At 29.8% G+C, this 16938-nt stretch overlaps 1 protein-coding gene across 2 annotated transcripts; it reads right to left on the bottom strand.

Annotated features, from left to right (window-relative positions):
• Positions 1–2041: 2041 nt before the first annotated feature.
• LOC122507603 (T-lymphocyte activation antigen CD86-like) lies at positions 2042–16574 on the bottom strand. Of its 2 annotated transcripts, XM_043620404.1 has the most exons (7): positions 15615–16574; positions 13511–14184; positions 5933–6105; positions 5038–5248; positions 4734–4845; positions 4044–4222; positions 2042–3701 (listed from the first exon to the last, which is right to left on the bottom strand). In XM_043620404.1, the coding sequence occupies exons 2-7, from the start codon at positions 13578–13580 to the stop codon at positions 3595–3597; spliced, it is 852 nt and encodes a 283-aa protein (XP_043476339.1). In that variant the 5' UTR covers positions 13581–14184; positions 15615–16574; the 3' UTR covers positions 2042–3594. The 2 variants fall into 2 exon arrangements, with proteins under 2 accessions (XP_043476339.1, XP_043476340.1); XM_043620405.1 differs by having other exon boundaries at positions 13511–16574.
• Between the last annotated feature and the right edge of the window lie 364 nt (positions 16575–16938).

Genomic DNA, 16938 nt, shown 5'->3' with positions numbered 1-16938 from the left:
ACAGTATCGCACCCTAATACTCTTTGATTCTTCATGACACATTGATTTTTATATTACACACAAGTTTTTCAGGTTTAAAGCTTTCTTTATGCACTTACATAATATATTTATCAAATACATGCACAATAGTCATCTCATGACAAAAAACAAAACAAGAGTGTGTTTTACGAATAAATGTATAGCTATGGAGCTTTTTGTATCAACTTTTAGTCTAGCGTAATGAGGGTAAAATTATAAATGTTTTATAGATGATTACCGTACGTTTTTTTGTAAATATGTATTAACTTTTTCTTTCTTTCTTGAAAAAGTAAAAGGTTTATTTTTCAAAAAAATAATGATTAAAATAAAAACATTCTATAACACCAAAATTAAAAAAAAATAAAAAGATGTGTATTCTGTTTCACATTTCAAAAACTAATACATTATTAGTATTTGTATTCAACAATTTTGCCTGTCAAACTTTTAATCACGAACCCAGAAAATTTTCTATAGTCTAGATTCTATCGAGTTGATACAAATTTTCTTCTTATGCAACTCCACAATGGTATACCATAGATTGATTAAACAGAAAGCTTTCATAGAAGATAAATCTCACTTGCCAATCAACATTCATAACAAACGCGATGCTTGTGCCAATTATTGAGATTTTGTGAAATGAAAATTATGGCAAATTAGTGGTAGGTGTAGTGTGGTTTGATCCGAAAGATGCGTAAATATACCCAACTATTTGTCTTATTGTTATTGTTTACTATTAGAGTTTTAAACTCTAAACATTATAGAGCATATTAAACATTCACATTGACTTACGCCCCACTAATAATAGCGGTGTGTTGGAAAAATCAAGCAAAGCATTAAACACTTGAGCCTTCGTGACAGAGGTTCGGGGGGTGGTTAAAACAATAGTCTTTTAAACAATGTTTTAAAATAATGACGCATCAAACAAGATATGTATATGCCTATCTATCTACAAAATCTACAATTACAGTATACATCTCTTCTTCCTTTTGCACAATTTATATTCACAAAATTTGATTGATGATAGCCAACGCGTGCGCATTAAAATTGTATTCTCTGGACATTATATTTTGTTTAAAAAATGGATTTAAATTTTTCAAAACTTGATAAAACCCAAGTAATTTTCTTTTTACTTTTTTTTAAAAAATTACTTCCCAAGAAAATATCAAACGCTATTAATAGCATATTTAAAAACTGTACATACATGTTCTAAAATAATATAAATTCAACAAGTCCATGTAGAGTATACCATATAAATAGTATTTGTGGGAAGAAGCTGGATTGTTGCATAAATGTACTATGGTACTATTTATGGTGCAACAGCAGACTCAAAAAACAGAAAGGTGCATACAAAAACGTATTTCATTATTAATTTTCGTATAATTTGAGGAGAGTGGAGCAAAACCGCATGTAAGGGCGGGCACTCTCATTTTTTTAACGTTCATATATATATTTACATCTTTTGTATCACAATAGATGTGAAATTAATCATGAAAACGCTACACGCTTTTGACCCACTCTACCCATTTAGATCATTCTTTATAATTTAAATTGATAAAATTCTTGAAAATCAGAATTTAAAGAATCAATCTATTTTTGCATAATGTGTATCATTGAAGATGTAAAATAAACTATTTATTCAACTAAATAAAAAGTATACATAAAAATGAATAGGTGTAGTATACAATGTAGAATTAAGCTGTTTCAAAATGAATCAGCTTAATTCTTATATAAAATATTTTTATCCCACACAGGCATGAATGTAGTGCATTTATAAAGTAAGCTGTTTTTATTTGTTGGATTTTATGAAAATGGCGATATATTCATTCCAAGAAATGAATTGTTGTTACTGTTGGTCGCCACTTTTATATATTTGAAAAAAATGTCTCAACATGAGTAACATGAAACGTAGAAAAGAGAGGTTGCTATATATATTTAGCATTAATTATTAATTAGTAATATATATATATATATATATATATATATATATATATATATATATATATATATATATATATATATATATATATATATATATATATAGTGTTGTTGTTGGTATATAATAATAACAAATTTATTTAGCAAACAATTGACTGAGGGGAAAACGCTACTAAAACTATAGCACGCATATTTGCAAATGTTCAAAAACAAATAATATGTAAAACTTGATGTGATATTTGTTCACTTAATAGCAAAATCAAAAAATGAACTACACATTACATTAAATTAATTACAGCTCCTTATTAACATATGTGAATGTGTCTGCTATAGATTCAATAGCATTTTTTTTCAGTATTCAGGTCTTTGTTGTAGTATCGCATCAAGTTGTCTGCGCGTTCAATAAAGAAAAAATATTGCAGTAAATTGACAATTTCCAATTCCAAATAAAATGATGAATATTATTTTTTTAACAAACTTGATGGTAGTGGTATTGAGAAATTAGAAATGATTTCAAATTAATTTTAATGCTCAAGTATTATTGTATCAATAATTTATTTGATAACTCTGGTCTTAAAAGTTGTTAATCACTATTAATTAAACAATTCTCTGTTAATGTATAGAGCTCGTGTCATTAAAGTGAAATAAATTATAAAGCCTTTGAAATTTAGGATACATTGTAGTAATACAATTTTCAAGAATGATGCGGTTCAAAGAAAAAGTATGCATCATTAAATTATCATGTTACACATTTCAATGTTGTTGGATTTTATTATAATTCATAAAAAATAAATACTAATGTAATACAAAATTTCTTTGAATTGTTTTCCAACAAATTTGTTATTCATCAAATATGCTATGCTTGCTTAATAATATCACACAGCACAACTTTTTTTTTTTAAAGTATTGCCAGTCGGTATAAGATTAGCTTGCTTGAGGTACATATACATATATATATTCAAGCATTGCTAATGATGAAAAAATTAGTAATGTGTGAGATTATTTCGATTTGGGATCTTAATCACGTTTATTTTTATACATACTTTACAATACATCAATAGTAATTAATTGAAATAATAATTCAATACTACATTTGAAGGAGGATCGAATAGTGCGTAAAAGGTCAATAATTCAATTATTTAACAAGTATAAACAAAAATTTCTTCTTCTCCTCCAAATCATGACCATGTGAATTATGTGCCAAAAATAAAAGATCCCAAGAATATCTTGAGCTTAAAATGAATAAACATTAAGAGTTTAAATTTATAGAGTTTTGCCAATTATAAATTGATGTTGGTGTAATTTATTATTACTAGACATGGTATTTTAGACTAGGTGGTAACAACAAAAGTGTAATTTTTTTTCCATTGTTTTGTATAATTTTTAAATGTTTTACAAAAAAGATATTTTTCACGAAATTTTTTTTTTAAATGTGCGAATCGCAACGATATTTGGCATTTATTTTTCGAGATGTAGTTTCGCGACACACGCTATTCTTGAAAGTAGATCAGCAGCTGAGCTACTTTGTTTTTATACCTTTCGCGTTGATCCACAGTCACTAATATAAATGACGGACGCACATGACAGTGGAAAGACGTGGTGGATATTGGCCCAAGTTTAATGCGTGTCGCGATCGAATAGTCACCTCGTCACTCCAGCGTGTATCAGTAGAAGGAGAAGTGCTAGGGTGCGAGTTGTCGCTCCACTGTTGCTGGAATTTCCGTGCTGCATTGCGGCAGGATGTTCTCCTGGAATGAATTTTTTTTGTTTATGTATAATTTGAAATGTGCAGTAATGTTATAAAAAGATGAATCAAGACATTATTGAAAAACACATGCGACTTTTTAGATCAAATTCCGCTATTATTACATATTATAGTTGAGGTGAATAATAATAATAATAATTGCATGCATTATACAATTGACGAAACCATCATCTAATATATGCAATGAATATTAGCCATCATTTCACGTAAACTTTGCGCAGAAAACATGTAGTCGAAAACTATATATACATATATATTATATGAAATGGCTCCTCTACATCTGACATGACGCTTTCTATACTGTTTTATACATATACTCACTCACCATTAAGTACGTGGACTAGGACACTGGCTGATTCAGCTGTCGAAGGAGCACACGTGTAATTGCCTGAATCGGCTGGAAGTGCTCTTGAAATTAACAAGCGCGACGTTCGCGTTTGCTTCTCTGTAACTACACTGATACCACCACGCTGACTGTAATTTATTACATTTTCGCCTCTATACCTGCGAAATCAAAAAAAAATATTAGACAAACTACAATTTATGAAAACCTTTTTTTGAAATAGTAATCATTGATGAGTGTCATATGTTAAATGTTTATTATTTCTCTACTATGTTGTGCACAGTAATTCGAGCGGTGGTTTTATTCTACACAAGTGAAAAAGTATAATTATTTCGGATGCCTGGAAATGCATTAGTTGTTAAATAATTATGAGTTTATTAATTAATTTTATAATGACTCAATATTTATATATAGTGATGATTGAAAATGTGGGACTTTTTTTCTCCCACATTTTTGCTGACATTTATATATGTATGTATAGATATTGATGTCTATAATTGAAAACAAATCTATGCTATAGACTAGAACTTTTAATATGTACTATAATTCTGCAGACGTGAGTTCAAGAAGCTTGTTTGCGATAGAGTGTTAATGAATGTAAGAGTTCAGCACTCGTATAATCCGTTGGAGATGATGGAAATTGGATTCGAGCGAGAACCCAATTAAACTCACCAGTAAATGAAGGACGGTGGCTCAGGTGTCTGTTCGACGACACAGGTTAGGTTAATGTCGCTTCCACTCTTAATGTAGAGTTCTGCATTGGCAAGAATCTTTGCTTTTGAAACTGCATAAAAGATAATAAGGTATGGTTAAAAATTAATAAAATCATCGCGGTTAATGTAAGTAATAATGGTGTTGAGATGTTTTATTTTGTATGTTTTATTTGCATAGATTCGACTTTGACAGTTTACAAACCATATATAAAATGATACATTCACTGCTAAACTATTCAACTTATTGTTTAAAAGATACTAACCTACTACACTGAGTTTATAGGCCAAACTGATTTTTGGTTCTGTCGAGACTTGGCATTCGTATATGCCACTATCACGAACTTGAGATGAACTAATTTTTAATGTCCACTCGTCGCTTCCATCACTGTGCAACGATTGAAAGCGTTGATCATTTGTGTATGTTAAGATTCCTACAGTGAGAATGTGCAGATCTCTTTTTCTAATCCATGACACCTATATGCGCGTCCAAAAGACAGTAAAACAAACATCAAGTTGTTGGATTTTTTAAATATTTCTAGTTATTAATATCATCATCATCAGTATAACATAATATTAAATATATTAAATAAAGAGATGAAAAATTTATTTATAGTCTGCCAATACTCATTGGCCAATAGTTAAAATTGGTACATGTTATTTGGTTTAGAGTGAATCTTGTATATTCCATCTATACGTGAAATAAAGTTTAAAATAATTACACAAATAAAAACTGACATTTAAATTTCTGCGTACACGGCAAAGGTTGTACGCCGTGTTATAATAGATGCGAGACAAACTTTTTAATTTTCGTATTAAAATTGAAATTATATTGACACAATACACCGCGCACTGAAAATCCCAAAATTATATAAACATCTTTTAGAAGAAAGATATTAACCAAATACATTGAATATTAGAAGAAACAGTTTCTGCGTGTATTAATTAAAAAATTTAAAAAAAACATTTGCTAAAAAATTTAGTTATGAAAATTATTTAAAATCCATCAGGTCGTAATGCGCCCCCCCCCCAAAGATGAGACCAAATTATAGACTACAATTATATTGACTTTAATCGCAGGATGTATACTATACATTTCATTTGGAAACGTGAGTTTAATCAACAGCTTTAATTAAAAAGGATCAGCCTTTTTTTACTTACAGCACGATCGCCAAGATTACGAACTCTACAGTGTAGATACGCTGTTTGACCAACAGTTGTGATTGTCTCTCGTTTTGTTGTATTATCAAAATAGGGTTGACTAAATGGTTGTTCCCAATATGAAGATGGATGATGTTCAACTATTGAGCCACCTCCTCCTTTCGCTGAACATTCTGGAAAAAAAGTATTTGTTAAGATTTGGGGTTAGGACAGTAATAACATTAATGCACACAATTTTTACGATTTCTGCGTCAATTAATTAGTCAATATTTTAATCTACGTGAAATATATAATTCTTGAAAATGGTCCAAGAAAATTTCCGGGAAATTCTTTGCATCATATTCCCGGGAATCATATTTCACGTGGAGTATTATTAGCAGAAGATTCGTACAGATAACCCACACTGAGAGAAATGGATGTTTAAATTTTGATGTAACAACCTATGCCATCATTATTATGTTACCGAGTCCTGTAACGATTTTTTTAATATTTATTTATTTATTTATTTAGAAAAAAACAAGTTCCTAGGGCTAACAAGCCCTCAAAGGAACAGTACATAGTAATAATCATATTAGTTTTAAAAAAAAATATGTAATATAACTCGTGCTTATTATTAAAGTAGTATACAGTCAAACTATCTATTATTTAATGTAATATGAAAAATAACAGTAACAAAAAAGAAATATTATTATAACAATCAATAATTAACTCAACAATAGTTTATACTTTACTTTCAGAAGTAAGTGACACCAATACTATAATCATAATTAGTGAATCGCTAACAATAAGTTACATCAAATAATTTCCCATTATCTTGAAATAGGAAATTAAAAAACATCTTTTTAAAACAGAAACGATTCGACGATTCTCTAATTTTAATAGTCAACTTGTTCCAAAGCCTTGCACCTCGAATAATAATACCCGCTTCAATTCTAAATTTTGTGATATGCTCAGTCTTTGGTAAATTATATATGAATCTAATACATGCATTTAAGGCTCTTTCTAATTTATGATTTAATTCATCAGTAATATCATCATAAACAGGACAGCAGTAATCAAATATACATTCGCAATTCATCTCACGACTTGATTTGCCATCTCTTTCATTTTTAGGAAAGCATAATGGCTAAAGATTAGATTGACAAATTAATATATATAGTCATCGAGAATTATCACGAACAATTATGGGACGATCGAGGCACCGTGATTTGTTCCGACTTCCGAGGTTGTCCCTTATTTTTTATCAAATATTTAAACGTTATCCTTGAAATCGCCATAATTTAGGATTACCCAAAAACGGCCACACTTTACGTAAGAAAACAAAAAAAAACAAGTAAGAAATAAATAAAAAAAATAAACTAAAACTTACAATAAGCATATAGCCGTCGTTGAACCTGAGATCGATGAATCGCAAAAGTCAATTAATAAATTGATTATTCACAATCTTCTTCGACCCCAGAATTCAATCCGCCAATCCCCACTCTCTAGCCCGATTATCAGAGAACGCGGAAATTAACTCGAATTTAGCAAATACTCGAAAGTCGGAACGGTCACATTTTTCAAGAGTCAATGACAATAATCTCCTACGAGATCATATCGCTTCAGTACCATCAATGATGTTGAAAAAATATTGTCATGTTATTCTGTACAATCTTATTGTATCTGATACAATATAATTCTCTCACTGCAGCAATTTGAAAATTTTGACTAAATTCAACAACTATTGATATTTTCAATCGTCTAATTCATTTTTTAACGCTCTTTTTTTTAAAGAATTTAAAATGAAAAAGTACCTATTTTAAAATGCAACTTGGGGTTTGTTATATTCGGAATGGTCTTGACAGTAAATCTCTAATACCGACTTTCTCATATCAAACATTTTTGATTTAAAGATTACAAGTAACGAATATATTAATTTAAAACGGGATCGATGCTTCTTGTGAATATATTAAATACATGGTTGCAAGATTTTGACTGATGCTTTCCGATAATATATACATTTATCACCGCCATTTGATTAATATCTATAAGAATCCCATAAAAATAATTGAAGCATAATTCAAGTTGAAAATTTCCAAAATATTTCAATGAAATATTTTCTAAACTTTCGCGTCAATATTTCACATAGGCGGACATTTTCCTATTTGCAGCAATATTTCAAGGACCTTGCAAATGTAATATTTCAATCTTTCATTGAAATATTCAGGAAATATTTAGGAAATATCATGTGCTGTGTGGGATGGTTTGCGTATGGAGCATCATTGTTAATCCTGGAAAACACAAGAGACTCCCGTTATATGCGTCTATTAATGCGCACTGGGACTTGTTATATTTGAATTTATCTATGATAAAATTTCAAAAATTTTGTGCAAACAAATATTTTCAAGTACATATCAGCCTTAATGAAATAATGGAAGAAGAGAACAATTTAAATCACTTATATAACTTGCATCTAAATCGTTTCGATTTGCATTGCATTTCATTATTAATAACCCCATACCTAACATAAAGTAAGACCTTGAACAATTTCAATACTCACTCTTCTAAACATCATAAAATCCACTTACAACAACAAGTCAGTTTTACAAAATATTCAAAATAGCAGATTCAATAGGGCAGACAATTTTTTTTAAATTTACTCAAATTCCCTTCAACTCGCACTATTCAGGGGTTTTTGGAGTCGCGCTAATTACGAAACTGAAATCAGATTTAATAAATTGAAACTTTTGATTGTTAATAATAAATCTCCACTTGTTTCTAAACTACTATATTTTAAATGAGTCATTGTAATCGCTATAGTCACCACAATAGCAACAGTCGTTTGTTTTATAAGCTTAGTTCAAATTTTCAAAGTTTTTTAAAACTGACTTCAGATTCATATAATAATCAGCGTGCGCATCCGCCGAGAGACTTCTTTCATCTGCAATTTTCGATTAATAAACTTGAAATCGCAACCAATTTTTTTAATATGAGGTGGATTATTTACTTCTTTATTAGGGGAGCGCACACAATTATATGTAAAATCGAAATGAAAAAGAAAATTCAAGATGTCAGCACTTCTTGTGCTGCTAATTTTGTTCCAGGTGCACCACCACCACCACCACCATATATAACAATCAAAGTTTTGAGGGCGATAGACGATAAGTGTTGCGTTTCGTGTTGCCATCTCGATAAGAAGTTGGACATTCGGCCGACACCTCTACTCTGCTTGTGACATAAAAGGATAACCTTAGTAAAGGCCTTTTATTAGGAAGTAAATGGCGCAGCCCAATATGGTGATGGAAAATTTTTTACATGCGATTCTCTACTTGACTAAAATTGTCGTGCTGGATATCTTAATGTAAAAAAACCTACTCAAGTCTTTTTTATTCCTTGTTTTACTTTAACTGTTCTAACGCTCAAATTATACACTTAAGTACACGTGGTCAATTTCTTATCTTTACATTAACAATTTTCAAAATCTTTTACGAAAAGTATATATTATATATTGTAATATTCTTTATTTCCATATAATTGGCAGAGGTATATTGAGTGTCAAGTTTTCAAGTTTTCTCTAAAGTAGACTTTTATATCATTATATATATCATCAGATTATTCATCTATAGATAATGAGACATGTGTTTTATTAGGTGGCTTAAATGAAATGCTACAACTAAATATACAAAATGAATCAATGTTTGAATGCGGTCATCTTTTTTTTTGCTAAATTCCTACTGCGAAAAAGTTGAGAATTGTAAATTTTAAAAACAAGAAATAAATCAAGTCTTGATACTTTTTAAAAACTAACATTATCTATAAAATTACTTTTTCATTTAAGCAAGGTTGAATATAATAAATGAATGCAAAGAATTTTTTTTTTTTGGAGCTTTAGTACGCTGCTTATGACAACTTTCATCATCACTGTCAACTGTTTTCCGCGACGCACCGAAAAGAATTTTATGCCGAGATAGTCATTGTGGCAGTTGGAAACGACGACAATGTTGACTAATATTACAACCAACTATATATAAACACGTAGACATAATTCATACATTTTAATTTAGCTGTAGCTTTTAATATAGGTTTTCTTTATTATTATTATTATTATTATTAAAAAGGTTTTGCTTTTGGATTTGAACAAAAAAATAAACTGATACAAGAAAATATGTGCCTGAGCAAGAATTTAAAATTTGTTTACATCCAGAATAAGAAAATGTTCTTGTACAAGATCGTGTACAAGTACAGAAACAAGATCTAAAGGCGATTCGAGTTAAAATTTATTTCGAATCAAATATAATGTTTAGTAAATGATATATTGCTTGGTATCACACAAGAAATCTTTAAATAGTAGAATCAAATCGAATTATTCCCACATCTCTACTGTGCGTAAATGTATTTATGCAACACTAAATCTGAATCTGTGAAATTTTCATTGATTGAGATTTAGAATGAACAAGGCGTTCCTCTTTAGTACCCAGCGCGAGTAGTCGTTGGGAAGTACACTCATTATTACCCAAAGGCAATAATAAATCCATTATTGACCTGTGAACAAGGGTGTAGGGTAATAATGAGAATACTCCCCACCATGATTACTTGCACTAAACAATAAGGAGAAAATTAACATGCGCAACTCTGCACAGGAAGTGCAGAGTGACCACAACTATAGCTTCCGTTACATAAAATATTGTATGAACCTATTAGGGTCCTCTAGGTGCGTCTTTTGGTCTCGGGTATAGTTTTACAAAACTTGTGTCAATTTGCTCGACTATAAAGACACACCTAGGACCCTAATAGGTGCATACTAATATATTATCATTTTATATTGAATATATATGATTACTCATGTAAGTGCGAGGGGAATTGAATATCACTTAAAAGTTTTATCAACACCTTCAGAGAAATGGACCAATTTTATCTACAATAGAGGCTAAAATTATAAATATTAACCTTCGGAGAACACACCTCTTTTTTAAATCATTTTTCAATGCTCAACCAATTTTGAACTGTTCATCTGATTAACCTAAAGATTTTTTAAAAATTTAGTTTAAACTCTGTAAAATAAGTCTGTGGACTTTAAAATCCTTATAAAAAATATTAAACAATAGATAAAAAGCTTTTCGCAAAAAACCGTGGGGTCAAAATGACCCCATGTGTTCTCCGAGGGTTAAATTCTTATTTTACGCGAACTGATAATTCACCAACTAGGTTGTCAATAAACTTTAAAAACAAATTACAATAGACTAAGAAAGCGGAGGTATTTTGAAAAATATGTCTTTATATTTGTTTTATTCCTTGCGCACATACTGAATTTAAATAATAGAGATGAATGAATTTTTGTCAAGAAAAATGCAAAACTTGTAATTTGCGGTTTCTTAATGCACAAATATTGAAGGTATTTAAAAGTGTTCATCCCATTAAATCAAATTTTTTACACTTTTAGTCTCACAGTTGTAGTGCGATAAGCGAGTAGGACGTGCAAGGGAATTTTTTCCTACTTTTTTTTTAAGCCAAAAGTTTTAATAAGGGCAGAAGATAAGAGATATAGCAGAACGATTTTTACAGAATTATATCGACTTAACAATTTACCATTTACAAAATTCTTTTGAACCTTTTTAAAAAGAAGATTTATACAAGAAAAAGGTCAAGATTTTTTTTCTAAAATTCATATAAAATGAATAACAATCATTATAATTATTATGAATAAAAACTTGCAGGATAATCAGTCAATATTTGTACTGAGAGAACAGCGCAGCTTTCTCTAGATTGCATCGGTAGCAATCCAGATTGTACAGAGTGACAACTTTCGATTATTGTACTTTTGATTAACATGACAATATTTTTGTAACATCTTTTGATGGTACCGCGGCGCGGCGTCTACAAAACGACTTGAAAGTTTCATATTTGTCTCTATTATATACTTTCAAAAAGAACATTTAAAAGTGAATTGGATTGATTTTTTGACAATGCCAATTGCAAAAAAAAGTCCAAATATTTGTAGTATACATATAGTATTCCTCTATGAGTAAATATATACCACTAAGAATAAAAATAAATTGATTTTCCGCCTAACGAGACGGAAACCAACAAATACAACTGCTATGTCGTGCATAGTCCTGGCACTTTGCCAACCAGCAACCACACACGATCACGTTTTTACATTGAAAAGCCAAATAAAATATTCCCACCCTCTCTATGTATGCTTGCGCAAAAAACGTGATGGTGCAGTTTGATTCCATTCTATGAAGCATTTATTTAAACTTAATATGTGTATATGACTAAATTTTCAGCCAACATGTAACGCATGAAAGTACTGTGTGAATCTGGTTGACGATTTTAAAGCCATTTACAACATAAGAAAGTGATGTTTCAACTTTATATTATATTTCTACTATTGACTCTTTATTTTTAAAATGTACAGTTTTATGTAAAACTATATATAGATGTTTTATCAAGTGCCATTTAAAAAAAAAATTCAAAATGGTTTCAGTTGAAAAATTTCATTATTGTTTGCATGTTTTCGATCATTAAATATGTAGACTATTGGAAAAATTTGTGCTAAATTTAAAAAACAATAATTATATGAATCAAGTATCATATAAAATTTTTTTCATAAAATAAATACATTTTTTTATTTCAACGCTTTTATGTCTGAAAGTGAATTATGAATCAAGTATCATATAAAATTTTTGTTAAAGAATATTAAAAATCAGGCTCGTAGTATCAAATTCCTCCTTCAAAAAAAAGTACTTTTGCTCCCCGGTAAGAAGAGGTTGATTAAAATAGATTGAAATGTTTACACAAAATTTCAAAAATGACATTGGTTTGGCATTAAAAGCCTATTGAATTTTGACCATATATGTACTCATTTTAATGCATTTTATTACCTTTTCATTAAAACGAATTAAAGTGTCAGCAATATTTAAGTCATAAATGAAATTCTAATGATTACAAATTTTATGGTATTAAACAGAATAAAATTGTTTTCAATTCTAATTACCCAATAAGAAGTAAAATGTATACCGAATTAAATAGAATATAAATGTGTGCAGATGAATTATCTTTAAAGGAATTAAAACATGGAAGTTCAAAAATGACATAAGTTTGGCATTGAAATGATTCAGAATTTAGCGATATTTGTATACATTTTAATCTATTTTAATCAACCTCTTCTTACCGGGTCTCTAAAGTTGAATCAGTTGAAAATCACTGTTCAACTGCGGACACAGTCAGTGACTGACTTTTTGCTTTTGCAAACAGTAAAATATAACTGATTGGTAGTGAAAAAATGACAGATTTTGTCAGTAAAAAATATGGCCCAAGTGATAAAAGATTTATTTGATAAAAATTGTTAAATTCAAAATATTTATATTCAATATAAAGGTGAATTAATTCTTTTTTCCCCTTAGCCTCACGCGTTCAATATCTCTCACTATTTATTTTCGTAAATAGGACAACTTGTATAAAATGTACGTGATATAGTGATAAATTAGCTGCAGCACTTAATCGAGTTGACTTGTGAGTTTTTAATTAGCCTCCTCCTGTTTCTCAAATTCGAAACAACATTCTCTCAACGAGCGCAGTACTTTCTCTCTTTCTTACCTAAATGATGAGACAAGACAGCTAGAAGCGACCAAACAGCGCTGAACCACCTTTTGCGGATCTCCTGCATTCCTGGTAATGATTCTCGTACTTAAAATCCAGATTTATACACTTTTGAAAGTTCAACTTTATTCTTACACCAATCAAATAAAACTACTGAGATCTCCATTTATATAATTTTTTCTCTATACACATCTTTATTAATGTTTTGCCATTTTTTCTGTTTTAAGCAGTAGTTTGTGATTATCACAAACTAACATTGCAATCTGACTCACTTTTAGAATTTGCAAGTTTTGCACCACGAATTTTCCAGGCACTGAATTTCATATGATAGTTTACCTTCACTTAAACATACACGACATTGTTCACACACTATTTTGATGCAAACTCGGGTGAATTTTAACTTAAAATCGCACCATTATAATTAATTGTAAATCCATTAAACATCCAAGTCCCAATTTGCAACGAAAACTTATTTTTCACTTTTTCCATTTTTCTTCATAAACTCCTTCAGATAAAATGATTTACCACTCGTTTAAAAGAGATTGGTAGTCTAGTGCTTCAAACATTATGCTTCTGTTACCTTAAATAAATTTTCTCCTCAATCATGTTTCTATTATTTTCAAGTAACTTGACGTGAGCGCTTGATGATGATGATGATGATTGCAGTTGATCTGTAACAAAATCAAGTTTCTTGTTCAAATAAAGTATTTATGCCAAGGCATGTTTTAATTTAATTTTATTAAAATATATTAGAAATGAAACTTGTCTATTGTATATAAATCTACAGCCAGATAATTATTTAATAATGTTTTTTCAATAAGCAATCATTTAAAAAAATATAAAGTTTCCTGCAATACCTCTACCACTTGAAGATATTAATAATACATAATTATCGATAATATATTAATATTCTAATGATGATGGATTGTCTTTAGAATGCTTTTAGAACAACATCCTTATACGTGCATTTAAGATGAGCAACGTTGTTATTAAAATAATGTTGATGTTAATAATTCCCATTTATTATATATTCTTATATAATTGAACATGCGTCTAAATGAACTTGAAATTTGTGACGATCATGTACTTGATATTAATGTTTATATTGAAGCTTATTTCAAGTTATCAAGTGTCTATTCGTAAAAATATAATTTCTTTGGTACAATCTTTTTATACCCAAGGAGAACATTCATTCGTTTCTATAATATATCATATTAAAATTGACATACATTATAACAAGAAAGTAAGCCATAAATATTATATAAACAAGATTAACAAATTTTTCAAACGCCTCTTCTCGAAACCTCCCACTCAACTGTACTCTGCCGAGTTTTATTGATTTGTAACAGTGCTGAATTAAGTTGTGTTTAGCAATTTTCGAGTTTCGGTATTCTATATATCATAGAGCTGTCAACCTCTACTATCACTAACGTACAAACCATACCGAGTAAATTCTATTCTTAAAGTTTACTTTTTTAGTGTGTAAAAATTAAAAAAGGAGAATTATTTAATCTAAAGATAATATTTATATATAATATTTTTTGAATAATTATCGATATGCTAGCAAACTTTTAATAATAATTATAATTGGAAGAAATAATTAGAGTTACTTTTGTTCTGTGATCTGAAAGTTTTTTTTAGAAATTAAATATATCTACATAAAATTATCTGTTTCGTTGGAAAACATCCATTTTATAAATAGAGGATCTTCAATATGAATGTGTCAAGTACTAATGCCATAAATAATCGGTAAACTGAAATTGGTTTGAAAAAGCTTTGTAGGCATATATAACTTGTGTTACGATGTATAAAAGAGAGGAAAATGATTCGATACTCCGGATGCAACTACCACGAACAAAGAATCTTTAGCTACATAGCTAATGAAAAATAACTGTACAATTATTTATTCAATAGTCTATTGAATAAGGGTCAAAAAAATAACCTTATCGACAATTCGATGTGATCGAAAATTTTAGAGTAGCAACCATTTTTGCATGTGCACAAAATACAGTTTATCTTAAACTAAATAAAGGTGCACAACTTTAGCATAATAAGCCAAACTGCATTTTCCAAGTATATTTGTATATAATTGACACTTTACCGATTCTCAGTGATTCTGGAATTTTAAATCTTGAAATTGTAAACTTTTCACTCTCCGTACAGGTACTACTACTGTTGAAATAAATTTGATGATTAACAAGAAACAATAAAGGATTAAACGCGTCGGATAAAAAAACATACGACCAACTATGATGGTTTTCCGCGACTGCTGAGCAGCAGCTCACTCACGGGCCAACCCCCTGAGCTTATTTCTCGATTCGACCATACTCGGCGCTGGTATCGTCATCACCACCACAACCATGCGCCAAAGCTCTGCCGCCTGCTGCACCTCTATGTCCTACCTACATTGCTTGTAGGTGTAGTTTGTCCCAGCATACATCTCTGTTTCTACACAATCATAACATTTATTCTCACACACACAAACAACTGCTGCGGAAGCATAGCAAAACAAGGGTTCATATACTATATCCATTTTATTCAGTTATTGCTCTCAGTCATTTTCTACTTAGTGTCAGATTTTTACATCTCATTTCACACTACTCTATAATCCGACCGAGTCATTCAATTAACTTGCATGTGAATTGAGTCAATCAATTAACAACAGTAGAAAATGACTTAATTTCATCAAACAGCATAATCAATCGTCCAATGGAGTGATTGGAGATGGTCATTCTGGTCTGACTCGACCTATCGTTTGTCAACAATTTAGCTGCTTTGGCCCTGTTTACAATTGTACTTTTTATTCCAAAGACACAAGTGTCGATTCTAATCAACAAACGTCAGGGAGTAGAGTCGAGAGGTAGTTTATTATTTACAAAAGGCCCCCCAGAGCATGTTATTGTTTGAGCCCTTTTTCAAGTTGATGAAAATGTGAAGAAATTCAAAACAGTTTTGGGTTTTATTTTCTAAAAATTTATTAATAGCTATTTATATATGTATATATATATATGTATATATATAAATAAATAATTAATTCAGGTAATTTAATTTAGAGTATAAAAATGTTGTATATTATTTATTTATTTATGCAGATTAAAAGTTAAAAGTGAATAATTATTTTTCATTTGTTCTTATTGATCGCGCAGATTTTTTGTGATTACTTTAGGGCACATAAAAACGTAATTTACTGTATATATATTATACTGTGTGTCACACAGAACTTTTTACTTTCGAATTATAGCACAATGCTATCTTTAATTACATCTTCACACGTGTATCTCGCACATAAGTCGTTGGTGTAATACAGCACGAGTATAGTACCTAGATTATTATCTTAATTGTGTCGCAACTTTCATTCAACACACCTCCAAACCACCATGGTCTGCAATTCATTGGCTAACATGAAGGAGTTTTGTCGATGTACA

Source organism: Leptopilina heterotoma, unplaced genomic scaffold (assembly GCF_015476425.1).
Source record: "Leptopilina heterotoma isolate Lh14 unplaced genomic scaffold, ASM1547642v1 Lhet_475, whole genome shotgun sequence".
Classification (NCBI taxonomy): Eukaryota; Metazoa; Arthropoda; class Insecta; order Hymenoptera; family Figitidae; genus Leptopilina; species Leptopilina heterotoma.
This window is presented reverse-complemented; position numbering and strand designations above follow the sequence as displayed.

Bases quoted from the DNA above. Each gene is read 5' to 3' on its own strand.
- LOC122507603 (XM_043620405.1), bottom strand. From the start codon at position 13,580: ATGCAGGAGATCCGCAAAAGGTGGTTCAGCGCTGTTTGGTCGCTTCTA. The intron at 4,846-5,037 runs GTTAGTATCTTT...TCTTTTATGCAG, and splicing joins CTATAAACTCAGTGTAGTAG to TTTCAAAAGCAAAGATTCTT. The intron at 3,702-4,043 runs GTGAGTGAGTAT...AATTCATTCCAG, and splicing joins CCTAGTCCACGTACTTAATG to GAGAACATCCTGCCGCAATG.